This window comes from Camelus ferus, chromosome 9, assembly GCF_009834535.1.
Source record: "Camelus ferus isolate YT-003-E chromosome 9, BCGSAC_Cfer_1.0, whole genome shotgun sequence".
NCBI lineage: Eukaryota > Metazoa > Chordata > Mammalia > Artiodactyla > Camelidae > Camelus > Camelus ferus.
The window spans coordinates 35,683,455-35,707,080 of NC_045704.1; the positions used below are offsets into that span (position 1 = coordinate 35,683,455).

A 23,626-nucleotide genomic window follows, 5' to 3' on the forward strand; every position below is an offset into this window, starting at 1 on the left:
CTTACTTTGGTACTTACTATTGGATGGCACAGGAAAGCGGGCATTCTGGGAATTGTAGTCTCCTTAGGAAATAAGCTGCTTGATCAGTGTGGCGTGGGTCTCGTAGCTTGCGAGATGAATGGGAAGCGGCCTGCTGAGCCCGGCCCCGGCCGGCCGGGGAAAAAAGGAAAGAAGGAGGTAATGGCGAAGTTTTCGGATGCTGTCACGGAGGAAATCTTGAAAAAGCAGGTGGCTGAGGCCTGGAGCCGCAGGACGCCGTTCCACCACGGTAAGCGGGTACTGTGAAGAGAGGGGCGCAGCGCAGGTCTGGGGGCCTCTGAAAAAGTCCCGGCGCTCAAGCCGATTCCTGAGCTGCAAGGCGAAAAGGGAAGAGGCTCTTGGAGAGAGTGTGACTTTGGCCACCTCCGACTCGCCTACTTGGCCTGTTGTCTCTTTTCACTCCAAGTTATGTTTGGATTTAGAAACCTAGAAGAGAAAGAAATTTAGGCCGGGGACTTTCTCCAAGTAGAGGACATCCAAGTTTTGGAAATTCTGGAATTAGTGATTACTGAGTTAGAATCTTCTCCACTAATTGTGCTTGGTTGAGCAATGGGTTCAGCTCCTTCCTGTGTAAAGTTGGGTAACTAATAGTATTTCCCTTGGAGAGCTCATGTTGAATGAGATCAATACAGTAATGTATGTATACATCAATACATGTTTTCCTGAATAAGGACCAGTAAACATTTGGACTCATACTTGAGTGGCTTATGCTATTTTTCTTCCGAGGATCATGTTTGGTTGTCCCATGAAAGCGTATTATTGTGAGCTGCCAGATAGCAGGCACCTAAGCTTACTCGATTTTGCAGGCCTGTAGTTCAACAACATGACCCATGAAAATAAACATATTTTGACCAAAGGAAGGAACCTACATGGAACGATTCCAGCCTCAGCTTCAAATATCACCCTATAGGATAAGAACTCTGCTTAATGCATCATGCTTTCCATTCGAAAGTTTGCCATGATTTTTGTTTCGGTGGTTAAGTGCTTTGAAGAGGTGAATCCTGGGTTTTCCAGATGCCTGTGGAAAGTGATAGCTCAGTGTTTAAAGTGCAAGCTCTGTACATTCAAGGAATTTTCAGATTCCTTATCCGTGGGATGGAGATATTGATGCTGTCTACCTTAGAGTTGTTGAGATTAAATTAAATAATGCATGTAAAGCACCGCTGTGCCTGGCACCTGGTGGGGGGGGGGGTGGTGATCAGAGGGGTGCTTAATCTATCCCACTAGAAGCAGTGGGCAAAACATTGAGGTAAAAACTAAGGCGTTAGAGGCGGTTATGCCTAAATTTTTTTTTTTAAAGTATGTGTGTTGTAACTTCTTCTGACAGTAACTTGGAGAAGGAAAAAAGGATTGAAGAAAAATTGCCAACCAGTATTGCTATTCTCATTTTAAATTTGCTGCTCTCATTTTAAGTTTGGGGACAGGAATGAATTAAGACTTTGAAATACACTCAATTAAATAAGTAATTATTGAATTAAAAAAAAAGCGAAAAGAATGGGAGCTTTATTTTAGTGACATCACCTGTACTCACCTTAAGGAGTAATATTTTTAAGCACAGTATCTTTAAAAAGTAGTATTGAGTGGGTAAAGAAAAAAAGGGAAGAGCTTATAATTCTTCCCCCATATCTTAGACTTTACGTACTAGGTTCCTGAAAATTCATGACCATCCCTTTTGTATTCTCTCTACTGTACTATTCACGGGTCAAAAATACAAAAGGGAAAAAGCCATAGATAATGCTTTCCTCCCAACAGAAGCCATTGCCATGGACATGGACCCCTTTCTTCACTGCGTGATCCCAAACTTCATCCAAAGCCAAAACTTCTTAGAAGGACTTCAGAAGGAACTTTTGAACTTGGACTTCCATGAAAAGTATAACGATTTATATAAGTTCCAGCAGGTATTTATGCCCCTTTTACATTAGCTTTTCTGCTTTAGAAGCTCATTCTCTATAAAAATCATTCAATACCTTTAGATTTGAGGTTTTAGTTTGTGTTTGCCATGGAGGGTCCTGGCTCTGACTTTGTTAAAAGCATTCATTTATTTAACATAAGCTGAGTGTTAACTGTGCATTAGGTGCTGTAATTATATTATATGGGAGTTTTTGCCAGTTGCTGCCCTGAAAGCATTTAAAATCTAAAATAACAGAGGGGGTGGTGATAGTGAAAGATAGTCAAGCCAATGAGTAAAGTACATTATAAACAAAGGAGAGAAGTACATTTTGGGGAGTGGTATAATGAAGAGAGAGTACGTTGGAAGATAATAACCATTTAGATTTTTAAGTTCATGTCTTTGTTTTAGGTGGCTTGATGTATTACAGTATGTCCTGCAGAGAGTTAGATCCATTCTGTTTTTGGTGGATAATTTAATTTGGCACAAAAGACTATCGCAAAATCAAGGCTGGTTTTTCTAAGAAGACAGACCCAGTGTAGGTATAGAGGTATGCAGGTCATTGGTTTCCCCAGTTTTGGGGGTATCTTTCAGTATGTGGTGTACATCACTCTTGGAAATCCTTTATAAAACCTCAAGGATATCAACCCTTAAATTCACAGAAAATAAAATAAAAATGAAAAAGATGAAAAACTCTTTTGGTTTTTTGTTTGTTTGTTTTGCATTTTTCCTTTGATTTATTTTTCTCTGGGATAAGACAGTAACATTTCTGTCTTGCTTTTACTTTTTTACACTAGAGCTGGTTGTGTCCCCTGTCTGTCAATCTTTGGACCCTGTACATATGATGAATTTGCCAGGTTGACTACACAAATGGTGTGACTCTTAATAATTCAGAAAATCTAATGAAAAATACACTTTATCCAGAGTAAAGTTGTATAGGTTAATTAAAAAACATAGTTGTCTACCTTTGTAATTATATCAACTCAGATAACACTGGACCTCTTTTGTTGCTTTAGGGCAGTTGCATCTCTGATTGCTGAAATTGAGAAATCAAAGTGGTTTTCACTTAATGCAGTTTAGTAGATGAAAATACTTCCAACTGTGAAGTCAGTGAGAGGCAAAATAATAAGAGCCCTAGTGCTGAGGGGGGAAAGAAGGAACCATTACTTTAGATTCTCATGGGTGCTTGGTGAAACTCTTCTCTGCTGTGAATATTTTTTTACTGTGCTCACGTTGGGACTGAATATATAAATGTAAATATAAATATAAAACCTGCTTTCAGTCTCCTGTCCCTTTTCACTTCACTCATGTCCCTTTTTCTTTGCTTGTGCTGTGAATTGACTTGATAATTAGGTTTATAATGTCCTCTAATTCCCCAACCAGGTTTGTCACTAGGAGTAGCCTGATATTCTGTGTTTATTTTAAAGCAAGCATTATTGAGTGCATGCTTTATGCCATGCTAAATGCTTTGTGTTTATTACTTCATTAAATCCTTATAACAATACCTTACTATTCCTGTTCCACTGATGAAGAAACTACATGAGTTTTTCCTTCTCTTCTGGATTATTTCCTTCAACATACCAAAAAAAAAAAAAAAGCTTTTAGTTCTTTTCATCTTAAGAAAAAAAATGTTGAGCTAACTTCCCTCTTCACCTATCACCTATTCCTCTGTGCCCCCTTGACAGCATTCCTCACGAGTCCTCTGTACTGTCTTAAATTCCTCTTCCATTTTCTGTTAAGCCCACTGTAACCAGGCTTTCGCCTTTTACCCCCCACTGAAACTACTGTCAAGGTCACTCACAACTTGCACATGAGTAAGTTCAGTCAGCAGTTTCCAGGCCTGGTCTGACTTGACTGTCAGCAGCATTTGGCCTGTTGTGTTACTCCTCCTTCCTGGAGACATTGTTTTTCACTTTCCTTTCAGGACACCATGCTCTCTTCGTTTCCCTTTTTTGTCACTGGCGAGTCTTTAGTTTCCTTTGGTATGTCTTCCTTTTGTACCTGACTTTTTAATGATAGAGTACTCTAGGGCTTAGCCCTTGGGTCCCTTCCAGACAGATTCCAGGCTTTGCCTCAACTCTTGGGTATCTATTAAGTCTCACTCTTAACTCCAAAACTAAACTCCTGATCATCTCCCCCTAAATCTGCTCCACCCACAATTCAGTTAATGGCATCTCAATTAATGGAAACTCAATCCATCCAGTGGCTCAGGCCAAAAACCTTGAGGTCATCCTTGATTCCTCTCTCACATCTCATATCCAATCCATTGGGAAATTCTGCTGGCTCTCCCTTCAGGATATATTCAGAAAAACCCATTTCTTTTCACTTCCACTGCCAATAGCCAACATCTGATCCCAGCCATCTTTTTCCATCACCAGGATTATTAGTGTATTAACCAGTCTCCTTACTTCCATCCTTGCCCACCTACAGCCCTTGTGTTCTTTTAAAATATAAATGGACCCAAGAGAATGGAAAACATTTGTTCACATAAAAACTTGTACACAGATGTTCATAGCAGCATTATTTATAACAGGCAAAAAGTAGAAACATCCAGTGTCTTATCAGCTGATGAATAGATATCCATACAGTGGAACATTATTCAACCAGAAGAAAAGAATGGAGTTCTAAATACTGCTGTAACATGGATGAACCTTAAAAACATGCTAAGTGAAAGGAACTAGACACAAAAGGCCACATAGTGTATGATTCCATTTGTATGTAATGACCAGCAAAACATATGTAAGAGACAGATTAGTGGTTGCCAGGAGCTGGAGGGAGGGGAGAGGGGAGTGACTGCCTAATGGGTACAGGGTTTCTTTTGGGAGAGATGAAAATGTTCTGGAATTTAGTGGTGATGGTTGCACAACATCTGAGTATGCTAAAAATCCACTGAATTACCTTCAGATGGTTAAAATGGTAAATTTTATGTTATGTGAATTTTATCTCAGTTTTTAAAACTGTAAATGGGATCATTTTATTCGTTTGCTCAAAATCTCCTAAGGTTCTCATTTCTCTGACTAAAAGACAGACTACTCAGAGTGGTTCTGAGGCTCCCACTGCTCTCCCCCACTCTCTGCTCCGGCCACACAGCCCCCTTGCAATTTCTGGAACAGGCCAGGCATTCTACACACTCAGGATCTTGAGTCCTCCTTGCCTAGACATTCCCTTGGCACACCTCCCAACCTCCGTCAAGTCTTTGCCTCATCTCAGTGAAGTATAACCTTCATTTGCAAACCATTCCCCATCTCCCCACCCCTGGTCCCTCATACTCTTATTTTCCTCATATATTTATCACCTGATAATCGACTTTTAGGTTAATTGTCTCTCTCCCTCAAGAACATAAACTCCACTATAATAACTATGTAAGTATTTGTTGGGTAAATAAGGCACAGAGAGGCTAAGTTGCCTGAGTCACAGAGCTGCCAAACAGAGGGGCCATGCATCAAACCTAAGCAGTTTGGCTTCAGAGTCCAGGCCCTTAACCACAATGCTGTGCTCCCAGAGTCCTCACTGAACTCCTCTCCTCTGAGCGCCCGATTTCTGAAGGAAACCCTTTTTTTCCTTTTTCATGATCAAGTCTGATGATTTGAAGAAGAGAAGAGAGCCTCACATCTGTGCTTTAAGGTAAACAAGGATTCATATTTGTTGGGTGCCTAATGTGTGCTGGGCAGAGGAGTAAGTGCTTTAAATGTTATGTCATTTACAGTCTTTGTTGGCATCATTGCCCTCTTTGTAGAGGAGGAAACAGACTCTTGAGAAATTAAGTAACTTCTTCAAAGCTACCAAGGTAAAGATTGAGGGAGCTAAGATACAAGCCCTTACAAACCCAAGTCTGTCGGATTCCATGGCCCAAGTTCTCTATGATAGAATGTTCAACCTTATTAGTAATCAAGGAAACAAATTAACACTGGAGGTACCATCTTTGACATATTTGGTTGGCAAATATCAAAAAAAACTCCAGAAATATAGATACCTTTATACACGGCTGCAGTCTTTCTTAGAAGGTTGTTTTAAAAGATGTATCAAAACCCTTAAAATGATGCTTGTCTTTTTGTAGTGTAATTATACTTACAAGAATTTATCCTGAGAAAATAATTAAGGATATACTCAAAGATTCTATACAAGATTGTTTATAGTAACATTGTTCATAATGGTGAAAAATTACATACAAATTAAATGGCCACCCATCAAGACTGGAAGAGGAGCTTCCTATGGAATACATTTGTGGAAGCTGATGTTACCAGTAAAAGAGGGCTTGAAGGCTTCTGATAATATTTGGTGCATAAAGTATCAGGACGTAAGACTTGGCAGAAATGTTGAGCACCCACACTACCTGAAGCCTGGTTTAGCGGTTTGCTGTGTTGGCCTATTCTGTATAATTTGCAGCTCTGCCCATAAAAAGATATTTGGTAATAAAATGTCAAAGGATCAACATAAAGACTTGATATTTAGTTATCAACAGCACAACTGCATTTTATGGGGATTTCGGTTATGTACATTTGGACTAAGATGATACAGAAAATATTCCCCTCATTTGCAAAATTTGAATATAGACCCTTTAAAATGTTTTTAAAAATATTTTCTATTTTATTGAGATATAATTGACATTAAGTGTTTTTAATTCATCGAGGTTAGCAGAATTTCAAAGTTGGCTGAGTGAGTTTTAAATTTATTAAAGAGATTTCTAAACAGAGCCACTTACGCTGGGAAATGGAAGTGTTCCACCATCTTTTTTTGGTATCCTGTTAATATCAGAACTTCTGTGAAAAAATCTACTGATTATTGCACAGTTAGCATAATATTCACCATTATTGCAATTTAAAGTTTTTAATTTACAACAGTGTCACCTACCCAAGTATTCATTAAACAATGGTGCTAGTATTAGTGCTGAAAAACGTGTCTAAAAATCCTTAACTTTAGACTGGAACATTGGTGTGATAAATTGTTATGACAAAAGTCAGACCTCTACCATGACAAGCAGTATTATAAATTTAGGAGGCAGAAAATAAAATGAAACAGTGGAACAAAAATACATTACAGTAGAAAGGCTTACATTTACTTGTCGGAATATTAGTCCTAAACTATGCAAGTTTAAAGTGAGGGACGTTCTCGAGAATGGTTCTCAAATACACTGAAACCTCCAGGAGAAAACAGTTGTGGTGTAGATCCAAATGGAGCCCACATGATGGTATAACAAGGTATCTTTTGTTTACATTTCTAGGAAAATTCTGTTTGAACATTTCCGGGCTTGGCTTTCTGACATTTCCAAGATTGACCTGGAATCAACCATTGACATGTCCTGTGCTAAATATGAATTCTCAGGTAAGAAAGATAAAACCCTGATGTGTCTAAGATTTAAAGGCTTTAACTAAACAATGATGGTGACTGTGTACCAAAATCCTAGACTACGTGTCCCTGCACAGAGTTAGAATCTTCTTAATGAGGAAGATCTGATTCAGCTCATATACAGAAATGCCCATCTTATTGGAAGGTCTAAGGCAGTGGTTCTTTTGGGGAATATGATGAAAGCTGTTGACCATATTGTAACCAAGCTCATGGCCCACAGCACAGAGAGCCAAACTCTGATGGCAGGTGTTTGCAGCAAAGTGAGGGCACCAAACAGGAACAGGCAGCTCATGCTCAAAAACTCCAGACTCCTGGATGGCTTTCAGGCAGGGGTTCTTAATCTAGTGTTAGGGGAGAGGGTGGTAGGATACAGGATCATCAGCTCATGGAACCTTCTGATTGGTTGGTGGTGAGGTAACAGAGTCATGTTTCAGGAATCTCAATCATCAACCTTCTGGTTCCAGCCAGTCTGGGGTCTAGTGCCTGTGGTATGTAGTGCCATGTAGTCACCATCCTTCACCTGAGTAGTAGGGAGTTCTTAAGTTTCTGCAGAACAACTCAAGTACATGCATCAGATTGTTATCTACATCCCTTCAGGAGGAGTTAGGAGCCCTATTACTCTGCTGTCCTAATCATTAACTGCTTGAGCCTGCTCTTTGGAACTTGGGGAAGATCTAGCGTTTTTTTTTTTTCCTATAAACAAGAAACGGGGGACACAGAAGGGCTTTTGTACTTAGGAAGATCCATGCAGGGTCCTGCTCAGTTTTGATATTTTCAGAAAAATGTTGATAATGCACACGCACACTTTGCATACAATATCAGGAAATTCAGAGGTGATATTGTAAACTCTACTCTTACTCTCCTAGGAAACAGATATCTCCCTCAATGCCTTTTTTCCTTTTTTTTTCCTTTTGAAGGTAATAAGTGAATATATTCTTAGAAAAAGTACAAAAAAGCTATATACAATGATGTTCATTAAAGCAGTCTTTATAATAGACAAGGAATAGAAACAACTTAGTTAACAAATTGAAGATTGATTAAAGGGGGAGGGAGGTAATTCATAATCCATATAGTGGAATAGGTATCCAGCCATTAAAAGATGCTAAGTGTATGTATTTATGTGGAAAGACACTTGCTGTGTAATAAAAAAAAAAAAAAAAGCAGGTCACAAAACAGCCAGCGTAGAATATTTTTAAAAAGCTAATACATGTATGTTGGAAAAGTACTGGAAGAATATATGTAAAAATATTAATGATTATCTCTGAGTTATTTATTATGTATGTGTTCTTCAGTGTTTTTAGAGTTTCCCATATTGACAGTTCTATTTCCATAATTATAAAAGAGGAGAAATAAGTGTCATTTTAAAGCTAGAGGAGCTGACATTTCAGAAGACTATGAGATGGACGGTTAGGAATGCAGAATCAGATGTCAGCTGCTCCCTGTCCGCTCAGGGACATGCAGGTGTGCGTTAAACTGTTGCAGATGCCCTGCTCTGCCATGACGACGAGCTGGAAGGGCGCCGGATAGCCTTCATTCTCTACCTGGTTCCTCCCTGGGACAGGAGCTTGGGGGGCACCCTGGACCTGTACAGTGTCGATGGTAAGACTCATGCATGCCCTTCAACACCAGCAGCCACTTCTGAGTTCTCATACACAGTATCTGCACTCCACAAAGGAGACAGAAGCTGTCCACCAGAGTGATGACCGCAGGGGGAATGAACACCAGCCCTGAGAACCACCTCTCTAAGTTGTACTTGAAATAATCGTTACTCCAGAGATAAATGAGAGTCAATTTGAGATGGGGAACAGTCAAACCCTGCCTCTGAATGCTGGCCATGGAAGGGAAGAGAGCTGTACACAGCTGCCTGTGGCTATGAATCTGCCCGGACCGGTCCATTTGGCAGGAGGTCAGGGACCTTTTTTTTGTTTGAATGATTAACACTAGAGTTGGACTCCAGAAAATGTTCAGAAGTTTTTCCACCCTTTATCGGTACTAGATGAAAGGTGTGGTAAGAAACAGATGTCGCCTAGCAGAACTAGCAAGTATAAGAGAAGTGGAAGGGGGTGGCATTTGGGGACCTGAAGGGGACATCTAGATACCCTTAGAGATATGTGAATGGTCAAGGTGAAACGAGGCTGCCTGGAAGTGGTTAATGATCATGAAACCACATTTATGGATGTGTTCTCTCCTGGTGCAGAACACTTCCAGCCGAAGCAGATTGTCAAGTCTCTTATCCCTTCGTGGAACACACTGGTTTTCTTTGAAGTGTCTCCAGTATCCTTTCACCAGGTAAAGACTGTAAGCCACAAATACTTTGAGTGCCAAAGAGCATGCTTTTCAGTCACCCATTATCTGAATGTGACAGCTTCCGGTTGTTTTCAGACAGTGTGTGAAGGGCCCTGAAATTAGTGTGCGTTGCCTGGTACTCTTTTCCTCTATTCTTTGTGGTAATATTCTTTGTGCTGCTGGTCTTGTCTTTTCAGGTATCTGAAGTCCTGTCTGAAGAAAAGTCACGTTTGTCTATCAGCGGCTGGTTTCATGGTCCTTCAGTGTCCAGGCCTCCCAACTACTTTGAACCCCCCATACCTCGGAGCCCTCACATCCCGCAAGATGTAAGGATAAATTCCTGTTGCTGGAATTCTCATCTTAGAATCTGTGGTGTATCATTTGTTTTTCTGGTTTTAAAAGTGGCCCATCCTGATAATGAAACTAGGCTTTAAGCTTGCCTTTCCACCCTTCTTAGGTACACTTTCATAAAGTCTAAGGCAGAGCTTTTCCAGAAATTTATTTAACAAGGAGAAAATTATAAATGAGGATTTGCATATGTTTTACTAGTGTGAAATGATGTCAGGACAAAGGCAGTAGGAATTATTAACTCACTCTTTGCATTTGCTTCTTCTTTGCAGCATGAAATTTTGTATGATTGGATCAACCCTACTTATCTCAATATGGAGTACCAAGGACAAATTCAGGAAGAATTCGAAGAAACCTCTGAAATTCTCCTAAAAGAGTTCCTTAAGGTAGGTCAGCATATCCTGTCCAATATGTCATGTTTGGCACGCAGTCTTCCTTTTTGGGTAGTTGAATAGGCATCACTAAGAGAGTTTATGTTGCTTTTTGTTTTGTTCCAGATTAGAAAGTCTGTCATCCTCTTCTTCAAATAAAATATAGAAATGATGGTAATAGGTAACCTTGGTATCAGATGCTTGTTAGTGGGTTGAGTCCCTTGGGTACTCCCCAGTTCTGCAGAATCTTTAATGGTACACACACACACACACACACACACACACACACACACACTTCTATACTGGGGGTTGTGTGTAGTTCCCCTCCTATTCACTTGGTGACTATGGTGTTTACTGTTACTTTTACTAATATATTATAATATATTACTAATTGATCAACACCTATTAACAAGTGTTTGAGAATGATGGGCATGTTATAGTGGAGCGAGAACTAGATCAAAAGTCAGAGACTTTATAGTCATGCCTTGGCTGTGTGGTTTTACTGATCTGAGCAAATCACTAAAGATCTCAGTTTTTATTTGATCATCAGTTAAACCTGGCGACACCTGCCTTGCCCATCTTAAAGACTTGTGAGGGCCAAACGAGATCACACACGCTGACGTGGTGCTTCCCAGTTGGCCCTGGGTCCCATGGAATCACAGTCCCAAGAGCTGGTCCCTCACGAAAAAAGGCTGAAAGAGACTACACACTGCCTCTCTTGGAACTGTATAGCTGCCAGTAGCATATTAAGGAATTTAAGAAGTATTACAGTAAATAAACTTCTTTAACCCTACTTAATTCAGCTGGTTACCTAAACCATGCTTCAGGATCCTCTTTCCTGTTTTACAACTGATAGGATTACTGTTTGTAGAACCCTCCTTGGGAAAATGCATTAAACAAGTACTTATAAAGCTTCTTTATATTGAGAATATTTCAATAGATTAATCAGCCTCTTGTACTATACTAGACTTTGAGAATGCTAATTAAAGGGAATGAGCTAAGGCCTAAAGAATCTGTATTATTATATAGACATTTTGATTATAACTTTGCCTGTTTATGCAGTTTAATTTTTTTCTCACATCTTAATGAATTAAAGAGTTTGGGGGGAGGGTATAGCTCAGTGGTAGAGTGTGTTTAGCATGCACAAGTTCCTCAGTTCAATACCCAGTAACTCCATTAAAAAAATTTTTTTTAAGTCTATATTATGATCTTCATGTTATAAATGCAGGAATTTGAGAGGTTTAGCAATTTGACATAGGACATACAACTACTTAAGAAAATGGCCCAAATTGACACTCAGGTCACTTGGCTAAAGAATGCTGACGATTTATCTAGTCTTTGCTCTGGCTTCACCATACCAGGACTGGGGAATCTCATGTGAAAGGTGTGAGAGCCACTTAGCCCTTTGAGGAACCAGCCAGAATGATTCTGCAGAGCTGCTGTACCTGCCAGACCAGTGTGAAATCATAAGGAGACTTGCTAACTGCTGTTTTATTTACTCATTTTCCAGCCTGAGAAATTTGCAGAGGTGTGTGAGGCTTTGGAGAAAGGAGATGTGGAATGGAGCAGCCGAGGTCCTCCTAACAAAAGGTAGAACCCATCATCCAAGACGTTTGTTTCTGTATTCAGCACCTCCTGTTTGTCCACAAGGGTTACCTCTAATAATAGGACATTTGCCCTAACGATGTTTTGTTCCCAGGGAAATCCAGTAGCAGACCCTAACAGAATCTCACTATCGTAACAATTTGTATTTTAGTAAGTTATGCCAGGGTTTAGGGAGAGAGGTACAAAGCTAGTTATCAGCTTTCATTCATGAATAATTTTACATCTGTGGCTTTGATGAACACCTTGGCACTGCTGCCTTTCAGGTTTTACGAGAAAGCTGAGGAGAACGGGCTTCCTGACGTCCTGAAGGACTGCATGGCTTTATTTCGCTCCGAGGCAATGTTCTTGCTGCTCTCCAACTTCACAGGCCTGAGACTTCACTTCTTGGCCCCCTCAGAAGAAGATGAGGTTGAGGACAAAAATGAGGGAGAAGCAGCCTCTGCTGCCGATAACACTGAAGAAGGGACTAGCCACAGCTCCTCTGAGCCAGAGAAGTGTCAGGCAGCCGTCAGCAACAAGAGCCAATCGAGCAGTGAGCAGACAGACCCAGAGCCAGAGGAAGATGAAGCAAAGAAAGGTAAGCTGCTGGTACGCGTTGTCCTTATTTACCATGAAGTGTTCACAATTCAGTCATTTATTCATGCAGCAAATATTTCTGGAGCACCTACTCTATGGTCGGCCCTGTTTCAGGAACTGGAGATCAAGACAGATAGGTCTCTGCTCTCCCTGAGCTTATGTTCCAGTAGGAGACAGAGACTCAGCGATACACAAACAACAAGAAAACATCAAATAAGGACAGGTGCTGTGCAGACAATTTTTATAGGGTTATGTGCTGAGGAAGGTGGCCTCTCAGGTGAATGGGGCAATGTGGAAAAGCCTGTCTGAGGAGCTGACATCTAAGCTCAGATCTGAAAGACAAGGATCTGTGGGAAGAGCATTCTAGGTAGGAAGAACAGCTGGTCTGTTAGGCCAACAGCAGTACAAATGGTGGAGAGAAATACAAGTGGCTTCGTCTAAAATGACTAAAACACAAGAACATAAAGGAGAGGAAGGTGAGTGGCTTCTTTCTGTTAAGCCAGTAACAGACTGCGAAAAACTTGCTTGAATTTGGACAAATAGAAGGAAATTATTGAAAGTAGAGGAAGTTTAATCATCTACAAACGACATAGAACAGAGAAAGATACAGGAAACTTAAGAGGAACACTTCTGTGGAAATTTTGGCACCATTAGCTGAGCAGCTATAAATTCAGCCTTATGTGTTTCAGCACCTGCTAAATCAGATGAGATCTGTTACCCAGCTCCTCTCCTCAGTCTTACCCTCCGCTGCTTCCTCTCTAATCTCTTGAGGAGGATGCTTTGCTGTTAGAAGAGCAGAGACAAGGGAGGTGGACGCCCGGGGAACAAAACCCTCAGTGTGAGTTGCTAACCATGAGCGACATAACTCAGGTTCTGTAGCCTCCCAAACTGACCGACCTGTCCCCTTGGTCACCACAGATACTTAGAAAAACCAGACACAGGTGGCTGGCATCAATACACACGACAGCCTTTCTTTGAAAGGTTGTTTTTCCTTCATAGTTGATATTGGCATCTGTACCTAGACCCTGAAAGGAATCAGGTGAAGATCAGTGGGGCCTCAAGGGCTTTTTAAAAAAGTATTTGTCCACTTCTATTCCTTTTTGGTTTCATTTTTTATGGGAATCTACAACTTGGAAGGAAATCTACACAGGCAACCAAAAGATGCTTTACTCTATTATTGAGCATCTACTGTATGCAATGCCCTGGGCCAAACTAGAGTGGGGAATACAAAAGTAAATAAGAAAAGTCACTATTTATAAAATTTACCCTCTTAAAGAAAAGCTATAAAACTTTCTAAAGTAAAAGCTGTAAAGTCTTTGAGGCATGTAATAGCAGTATTAATTGCTGGCAGAGATCGGGCACATCCAGCAAGAGAACCAGGACCATTGCAGACCTGACAATTATAAATTTTTTAATACTATAAAAATAACATGACAACTTCAGAATGTTTGGAAAACAAGAAAAAAGAAAATGATTATCATTCACAGGGGCCACTATTGACATTTAGAACAGATCCTTCCAGTCTTTGTTGCTCTGTAGGCACATACATATTTGCATATATACAGGTGTTTGTGTGTATATACACTCATGTCTTAATGGGATGATGTATTTTTCCCACTTAATATTTAATGAATCTCTTGTTATTTTACATTCTTATGTAACAGGTCTGTGCAACACCTCAGTTAGGAAGCCCTTGCCTCCCCCAAAGTAGCTTTAGAGATAGCTCTTTGCCAACACTGCATTTCTAGAAACTTTTATTTGAAGAATGTATTCCACAGTTAAAAGTTTTGAAAGCCACTGTTCCATAATATAATTTCTAATGACTGTAGGGTCTTTCATCAGATGACCTTAGCCAGCCCTGTGTTGGACATTCAGATTCTTTCCAGTTCTTCACTATCATCATAAACAACGATGCAACCATTTCTTTCTTCAGAATAGCCCTGTAGAAAGGCAAGCACTATATCCAAGACTGCACCAGCTTCTAAGGCAGTTTCCCTCCCCAGAATTTGTGTCAGCTTGCTCTCCCACCGCTGTGGTACATGATGGTGGTTTCCTTCTTCCTTGACAAACTAATAATTGTATTTTCCAACTTTTCGGTATTTGCCTTTCATTGATCAATGAGTCTACATTTTTCCCTGTATTTATCGGTTATTTGATGATTTTCTTTCACAAATTGTCTTTCATGACCTCAGCATAGTTTTCCTTTGAGCTTTTGTTATTTTTATTTTCATTTACAACTTTTTTAGTTTCATAAAATGTTTCCATACTCAGGACTGTATTAGCCTTTCATGGTTTCTGCTTTTGGTGGTGATATGCTTAGAAATCTCTTCTGTACCCCAAGGGTAGATGAAACAATAGTCAGAGGATTCTGAGAAGATAGCAAAGTTAGAGGCACCAACTAGACGACAGTTGCACTTGTAGAATCTGTCCAGTGTACCTGTTTTGGACCTCTGGAGTCTCTTGAAGGCTTGCAACTCCAGGGGAAGGCTGTGATGATAGATTGCAGTTATTTGATCAGTTTCGGATCTTAGCACAGTAGCTACCCACTCCTCACCCTCAGCCAGCAGCTGTGCACAGCTTGCGGGAGCCAGGGTAGGCAAAGGGGACCCTGTCCTCCAAATACCGGGGCTCTGGTTCCGATCGCTGATTGCTGCTTTTGATCCAGAGGTGCAAACATAGAAGTGGGCAGCCATCATTGTTGCACAACCTCCCATTGTTGCAAGCCCTTCCCCATGTGGCTTAAGTGACTTGCAGGGGATTTAAAGGACCAGTGACAGTTTCACAGCTTAAATATATGCTCCATCTGAAACTTATGGTAAAGAGAGAAATAGAAAGTCAACGTTTTTCCCTCAAATAGTCAGAAATGGTAATGTCTGCTAATCATTGTAAGGCTTACATATTATATATAATATTATAATGGAGCAGTAGGTCAGCTGAGATTTATGGAAATGGTCTTTCTTCAGGGCTGTACTATTCCTAATTATCATTCCTTTGCAATCTAGCAGTGGTATCAAGATTATTTTAATTTTTTTTTCTGGCCTTCTGTTGTTTTTTCTTAGAATCAAGTATTCCCACATGCCAGGGGGAACTGAGACATTGGAAGACTGGTCACTACACTTTAATCCATGACAACAGCAAGACTGAATTTGCCCTGGACTTACTTTTCTACTGTGGCTGTGAAGGTAAGAGGGGCAGTCTCTCCTGAGGGACCCTGTCCAGCTGAACCAGTTCAGACGTAACTTGCCATGGCCAGGATCTCAGATCACAGGAGCTCTGTGTTGGAAGCAATCTTAAGGGTCATGAATTTAAGTCTCCCAACTCAAAGTATGATTTGTGTCTGTGATTGAGGTATAGCAGATGGACTGAACCATAATTTCCCTCTAAGGAACCCTCTAGAGCTTTTAGGCAGTTGTCCTTCCAGGTATATCTTATATTTAGTTCTGAGTTTTCACTTCTTACTCTTTATTGATTCGATGGCAAGTTCAGGCTCATAAGTCAGAGTTGGTTACTACTGAACTCCCAGATCCCCCAGTTTTAAGCAGCAGCAGATCAGTGATTTAAACAGATGATGAAACTCTTGCAGTGAGAGGTTTCTGAATACCGTTTGTTTTCCCTTTGTAAGGCTGGGAGCCAGAATATGGTGGCTTTACCTCCTACATTGCCAAAGGTGAAGATGAAGAGGTAAGTTGCTTCTGACAGCAAACTATCCTTTTTAGTTCATGAAGACACTTTCGTTATTCAGAGACCCAACTGTTATGACCCTCTTCTGCCAGTGCCTTTAACTGATAAATCCATGTTGGTCTGCCTGGCAGAGGTTCAAATTTCTAGTAGAAAATACTCAGCATGAAATAAAGATGCTAAAAGATAATCACTAAGCCTTCATTCTAGCCAGCTGAGAAATTCCAAATAAAGAGTCAGATGGTGCAATCCTATGAATCTTTCAGTGTAGTGAGAAATAAATGCATTAGGTAGAATCTTTATGGGTATGTACTGGAGTGGGGGTTTTGGAAAATGTCTTGATGGCCAGAGCAATATTAATAGCTCTTCCTAGTAAAGGATCTTTTAAAGGATCCCCTATCGCCAGTCTGAGTACATGATAATGGAAACCAGCAGCTGTTCAGTGGTGAATCACTGAAGAGGTGACATTAAGTTCTGTGTTCTGATGTATCATTGTATTTGCCTATTTCAGCTGCTAACAGTGAATCCAGAAAACAATTCTTTGGCATTGGTCTACAGAGATAGAGAGACTCTGAAATTTGTCAAACATATTAACCACCGAAGCCTAGAACAAAAAAAAACCTTCCCACACAGAACAGGTTTCTGGGACTTTTCATTTGTCTATTACGAATGACAAGGCTGGGCAAAGCTGCAAAAGAAGAGCCTTCCACAGTGCTGGGACATCTGGAAGAGGTAGGCATCGAGTGAAGGAGAGCCACGAGGTGACCTGGGAGGCAGCGTTCTTAGAACTGTGTGGTTGTCCTTTAGTAGGGCTCAAGATGACTGTCCTCAGTGTAGACCTTGAGCTGGGAGCTAGGTACTTATAGCTTGATTTAAAAAACAAAAAGTGTTTGGCTTTTTCTTTTACATTCAGTTCTGTTTTCCATATTAGCTTCTTCAGTGATTAAAAAAAATTCTGTGTGTGTGGTAAAATATATGTGCCATAAAATGTACCGCTTTCACCATTTTTAAGGGTACAGTACAGTGACACTAAGTACAGTCACATTGTTGTGCAGCCACCATCCATCTCCAGAACTTTTCCATCTTCCCAAACTGAAACCCTGTCCCCATTAAATAATAACTCCCTACTTTCCCTCCTCAAGCCTCTCACAAACACCATTCTACTTTCTATGAATCTGACAACTCATATTCCTCATAAGACAAATAGCAGAATATTTGTCCTTTTGTGACTGGCTTATTATTTCAGCATAAAATCTTCGAGGTTCATCCATGTTCCTAGTGATCTTTTTTAAATATATACTCATAAATTTATGATTGTGGATTCTTCCCTTCCTAATCACACTGATTTAGAAGATTACAGAACTTCACATCTTGTTCATTCTGGGCCCATTACACTTCCTCCCTCTGCCTATGGCTTTGTCCCACGGTGACGCTCCCTGGACTGAACAGACCTAGACAATGTGTAGTATATTCCCTTGGAAAAGGCCTGGCCTAAAACCCTGTGGCCCCAGGAGACTTTGGGTCAGTAAGGAAGATGGCTACTTGTGCTGGGGGTAGCCATTTCCAGGTGGCCAGGGCTCCTTCATCCTGGAGTTATGGCTTCAGTACAACTAAATGATGCTTATCTCATACATGGCTTTCATTTCCTAAGTACAATAAAGTCACTGTAACACTAGTTGCCTTTCTTTTCTTTAAGAGATCAAATGCTAAAGGCCACATCAAGATGCCGAGGCTGTCCATGTTGTTACATTCTATTTCCCCTACACTGAGGGATTATATAATAGCTACTGCCTGTGTGCGTGGGTGTGCGTGGATGGGTGTGTAAGCTGTCACTGCATCTTTAGTTGAAAGATGCTATTCTCGTTCCATCCCAATGCTGTTTCCCTGTTAAGCTTTCTCCTTTTTACATTTATTATTAGCTATTGCAGTAGCTTTTATTTTGGATTTTACTAACTGATAGGAAAAGCATCTTTTTATTATGTTACCAGCTTTTATCTCCTAAGATTTTGAGTACTAACTTTTTTCTAAAATTTCCATTTAAATGAAGAAAATAAGTTTCACTTTCTTTTAGGTTGATGGTTTCAAAAATTTGATTTTGCATGCCAGTCAATAAAAAATGTTTTCACGTGTATGCCCATTATGCGGATATTTATGAATTTTATACATTTACTAATATTAAGTACAAACACTTACAAATTTTTAAAGGGTGAGATAAAAAGAAATGCCTAGAACTAGTTCTAATACTGTCTTTCCCCACTCATATGGCAATGGACCATTTGCATGCATACTGTTTTGGGGACCACAATTTTTTAATCATAGCTTAGTGACACTCAAGTGGGATTACAACTGCGACTCTGTCACTAATGGTTTAAATTTCAAAGCTTGCCTTTTGTTTCAAGTTCCTGCAGACTGAAGGTCATCCCTATACCATTACTTTCACTCAGTTGCTTTCTAATGTGTTTATGTGAGTGGGAGTGAGAAGGGTGAAGTTCTAGTTAACTCCCTGTCAGAGGCATCACCCAGGAAGCCCCAGGGAATAGGGCTGAGCCCGGAAACCATCATGTGTGCCAACCTTGGAAAACAGTTTTAGACTTATGGTCCAAAGTAACATCTAAAAGTTCTGGAGCCCTGAGTCTTAAGTCTTAGATCCTCCACAAGGAATTAAATTTACTTGTTAAGTTCTCCTTAATCTCAGTGTGTTTATGGTCTATCAACACAGCAGAATCTACACACTACAGAAAAGGACTCTGGTGACCAAGGGGAGGGAATCCCTGAGAGCCAGACTGTGATGTTGCGGTCAGTTACATCATCTACAGCAGTACCTCTTAGACTGTGAAGGATGGTGTAACTTGCAGGTCACTCTTCTGCACTGAAGATACCCAGTGATTAAGAAGTTGCTTTTCCTCAGTATTTCATTCTTCATGTTGATTTTTAGGGCCTGGAACGAATGTTGACAACTGTTAAGTAGCAAAAGAGGAATTAAAACATGGGCATCCTTTTTATACTTCTTGTAGATAAAAGCTATGACGGTCACCTGTATGATATGTCACCCTTTCTTAATTCTTAACAATGAACTTCCAATTCTTACAGTTCCTTTTAATAAAGGAAGATTTTTTTCCCCCCAGAGAGAATAGCTTTATATTTTTTTCAGATTATATGGATGACACATGTTCATTGTGAAGAGTTAATACAACGTGTGAAAATACAAAGTAAAGGTCACCTGGAATCCCACCATCCTGTGACAACCACCATGGTACTTTGTGATATATCAACTTTGCTGGACTGAACTACAATTCCCTTTCCATGTTTCCAGTTAGGATGAGCCACAAATTCTTGTGCAAGATATGGAGGGCCCAAATGAGGCAGCAGCCATTCTGTAACTCACACACCCTGTAGCTTACCTACTGGCTCACCTCAGTGTGAATATACGTCTACACCTGCAACTGCTCCACCTTCCCCTGGATCTTCCTTCAGTTTTTCTGAAGGGCCTCAGTTTCTGCAGGATGCCCACACCATCAAGGTCACAGGCAAGAACAGCCACAGATTTTAACATGTCCTCATAGGCTCCATCCTGTGCCTGTGGTTCCAGCTTGTTCTTGTCCTTCCCAGCTCTAAATCCTGACTGCCTGTCCTGTGGGCTTTAAGTTCCAGCATCGGACTAGAGAATGTACAGAGACTATTTTGCCACTTCCTACAACTGTGTAAGGTCAAGTCCCCGTAAATCCACTTTATCATGATATAAATTAAGAACATTTTCATAAAGGTATTTGAGAGCTTATTAGTATTTCTTTTAGGAGAAGGAAAAGTAAAATGTTTAAGGAAGAACTCTATAAATAATCTAACTTCAGTTCCTCATTTAAAGACGTAGAAAATGAAGCCTAGAAGAGAAAGAGGCTGTTAGGTTGTGAACCTGGCTTTTCTACAGCTCATTGATTGTCTCCCAAACTCCTCTGAATGTGGTGTTTCTTTCCCATAGACTACTGAGAGAAATCAATGCTTGGGCTATCTGTCCCAGACCAGCATTTCCTTAACAAAGAGGTTCTGGCTACATTATCTCTTCAACACCATTAGATACTTACCACTACAACTGAATGAGAAAACACAAATCCTGTTAAAAGGGTCCTTGATACCAGAGGCAGGCTCTCCAGCCCACATGGGAAACTTGGACATTCCTACAAAAGCAGATGATTCCTTCTCTGATTGATTTAAAATCAGTCCACACAGACAGTTTTGAAAACTACTTGGAAATTGTACATGTGGTCTCATTTCAGGAATAGCAGATTTCTGTACCAAACAAATAAAAAGATGACTCATGAGCATATAGTGTGGGGAGGGACCAGATGGGCAAGAGGCAAAAATGCAAAACACCAGGCTGTAATGGGTATCTTACTGTATTTTAGTGTCAAAGTGAAATTGGAGATAATTTAGTTCTATGATCACAGGACTCTGCACTGGCAGATTTATAACTGCTAATTATAAAATTTGAAATGTTAATAATGTTGAAAATTATTCTGGTAAAGCCCTTCTAGGGTTGCAATTAATAGTTGTAAAGTTCCTAGTTCTTTGGTTTCTGAAGCTACTGACAGGCTTAGTGAGAACAGACACTCCCACAGAGAGCAGCAGATGCTTTTCTGTGCGCAAGGCACTGGCTCAGCACTGTGCGGTGGATAAAGCTGATTAAGATGCAGCCTCTGCTCTTATTTAATAGGGGATTAAGATTTATATAAACACCGAATGTAAAAAGGGTTAAAGAATAGACATGAGAGAGGGAGGTCTCGAAAGCATCTGAACTGAGCCTTGATGCATTTGAATAGGCAGACATGGTGGGAAATATTAAAAACTATACTCTCTCTAAAATATTGAATACCTGAATCTGGTGGTGAAAAGGGTGACTTTAAAGGGAAAGCTCAAAAAATGACTAGAAAGTGTTCTCCCACATACCTGAATCCTCAAGATCAACTTTTAAATAAAGGCAGAGTGTTCACTTAAAGCTTCAACAAAATTCAGCAACAAAACAGAGCTTAAGCTGTAGCTTCTAGAAGGTACTCAGATTCTACAGGATAGAAAAATATGGCAACAAAATAGAGAAGTAGCTGATAACCGAACAGTTTTTCTCTCCCCTAAGCTGAACATGACTTACAGGAGGATAAAAAAGGTGATTTAGTTAGTGTTTTATGAACATTTTGCTCTCATCTAGTCTTCACTCACTTGGGACCAGTTAGAAATAGTAGAAAGGGCCATGACTACTTGGTTTCAAACTTCCACACTGCGACTTTCCAAGCTGTAGGACCCTACATTCTGCCTCTCTGAGCTCAGAGATACTAATATCAAGAGGATCAAATTAATGTGAAGCTTGTAAGCTATATATCAGGGCTATTAAAAGATATCTTCCTGCAGGTCGACCCCTTCAAGCCTTGCCCATGAATATTTTTAGGTATAAGAAGGAAGTTTTCATACCAAAGAACAACAGAATGATCTTTAATGAGATTATTGTTTAAGGGTCCCTAAAAATGAATGGTGCCATACAATTTAAAACCAGTACCAACTAGAAATTTTAATCTCAGAAGGTATAAGACTATGGCTAAAACAGAAAGACTTCACAGTGGGACTTGAGTTTTGCCAGTAGCTCTGTGACTCTGGCAAGTAATTAATCCCTACACTTTAGTTTCCCCATCTTTGAAGCAGGTAAGATACTTTACTATTTCAAGGATTACTGAAAATAAAATAGAATATGTGGATATCTTGAGCTTACAGGTTGAAAATGCAAAACAAAAGTTATTACAGGGGCAAACAGTCTTATAAAAAGTAGGACTCCTTAAAGTTCACATTTCAGAAATAGAAGTAATCCTAAGTGGTCAAATGGAGGAAGCTAGTAAAATTAACTGACCACAGAGACAAGGCCTTTTCCCTCAACTACTTATGAATGCTTTTAACATGTGAAACTAATGTTTTGGCACTAAACCAGCCCTAAAATCTACCTTAAGGCAAAGTTTTAACTCTTAGTGAAGGAGTTGCTAGCTGTTGGCACAAACACCAGCTTTCTCTTCCTTGCAGGCATATAACTAGGTAACATTTCCTGGCCTCCTTGCCATAAGGTGTGGCCACGTTAGCTAATGGAATGTGAGTGGAAATGATAGTGTCCTATTTCCAGACTAGAGCTTTTAAAACCTTTTGCTTTTCCAGTGGCTTGGATATAAATAACTAAGGCCCAAAACAACACTTCTCAAATGGGGTTCCAAGTGAGAGAATTAAGCCCCAATGCTATAAGGTCTTCACTGTATGCAATGAATGTGAAATAGTCACCCAAATCATTTTCCTGAAGCTTATTTCTCAAGAGAACTCAGGTTGAGAAAGGCTGCCCTAGAAATGATACAGCTATATGACTAAAGGAATCTGTGTCCCTGAATAACTACAGAGAAATTCTAACATAAATGAGAAATAAATGAGTCACTATGAATTTTGAGGTCTATTTGTTTCAGCAGCTAACATTACTCCAACTAATAGATCACTCTAAATTGAATCACCCTTAATACAAATTTGTTTACACTCACCTTTCAGTGATTAAAAAGAAGACACATACTAAAGATCTGAATGGACATTTTTTCTAAAGAAGACATACAGATGGCCAACATAATAATGTACAGATGGGTACATGAAAAGATGCTCAGCATCATTAATCATCAGGAAATGAAATCAAAACCACAGTGAGATATCACCTCACACCTGTTAGAATGGCTGTTATCAAAAAGACAAGAACTAACAAGTGTTGGTGAAGATGTGGAGAAAAGGGAACCCTCATGCACTGTTGGTGGGAATGTAAATTGGCGCTACAACTATGGAAAACAGTATAGAGGGTCCTCAAAAAAATTAAAAATAGAACTATCATGATCCAGCAATTCCACTTCTGGGTATTTATCTGAAGAAAACAAAACACTAATTGGAAAAGATACCTGCATCCCTAAGTTCACTGCAGCATTATTTACAATAGCCAAGACATTGAAACAATTTGTGTCTGTTAATGGATGAATGGATAAAGAAAATGTGATGTACACACACATCTCAGAAATAGAAGTAATCCTAAATGGTCGAATGGAGGAAGCTAGTAAAAAGCCTTAAAAAAAAAAAAAAGTCTTAAAAAAGAATGAAATCTTACCATTTGTGATGACACAGATGGAACTCAAGGGCATTATGCTAAGTGAAGTAAGTCAGAGAAAGGCAAACACCATATCATCTCTCTTGTATGTGGAATCTAAAAACAAACAAAAACGAAGCTCACAGATATAGAGAACAGACTGGTGGTTTAAAGAGGTATGGGGGGAGGGGGAAGAAATGGGTGAACTATTTTTTGGTTTTGTTTTAGTTTAAATACACCAAATTTTTTAAAAATGCAATCTTTCAAAAGAAATAAAAGGGAATGAGGACAAAAAAGAAGGAAGTTTAGGAGTAAGAGTTTTTTTAAGTAAAGGAAAAAAGATAATGTACACTTAAA

At 39.8% G+C, this 23,626-nt stretch overlaps 1 protein-coding gene and 1 long non-coding RNA gene across 2 annotated transcripts; one reads left to right on the top strand and one right to left on the bottom strand.

The window, feature by feature from the left end:
• Positions 1-38: 38 nt before the first annotated feature.
• OGFOD1 (2-oxoglutarate and iron dependent oxygenase domain containing 1) lies at positions 39-18,826 on the top strand. The gene is made up of 13 exons (XM_006190103.2): positions 39-268; positions 1,792-1,937; positions 5,505-5,551; positions 7,149-7,249; positions 8,756-8,872; positions 9,471-9,562; positions 9,757-9,885; positions 10,180-10,293; positions 11,789-11,868; positions 12,147-12,460; positions 15,519-15,641; positions 16,082-16,140; positions 16,649-18,826. Exons 1-13 carry the CDS (start codon positions 115-117, stop codon positions 16,808-16,810), a joined length of 1,638 nt encoding a protein of 545 aa, XP_006190165.1. The 5' UTR covers positions 39-114; the 3' UTR covers positions 16,811-18,826.
• Positions 13,850-20,418, bottom strand: LOC116665758. Its single transcript, XR_004322423.1, has 3 exons — positions 20,217-20,418; positions 18,960-19,075; positions 13,850-14,946 (listed from the first exon to the last, which is right to left on the bottom strand). It is a non-coding gene; the product is annotated as an uncharacterized LOC116665758 (long non-coding RNA).
• Between the last annotated feature and the right edge of the window lie 3,208 nt (positions 20,419-23,626).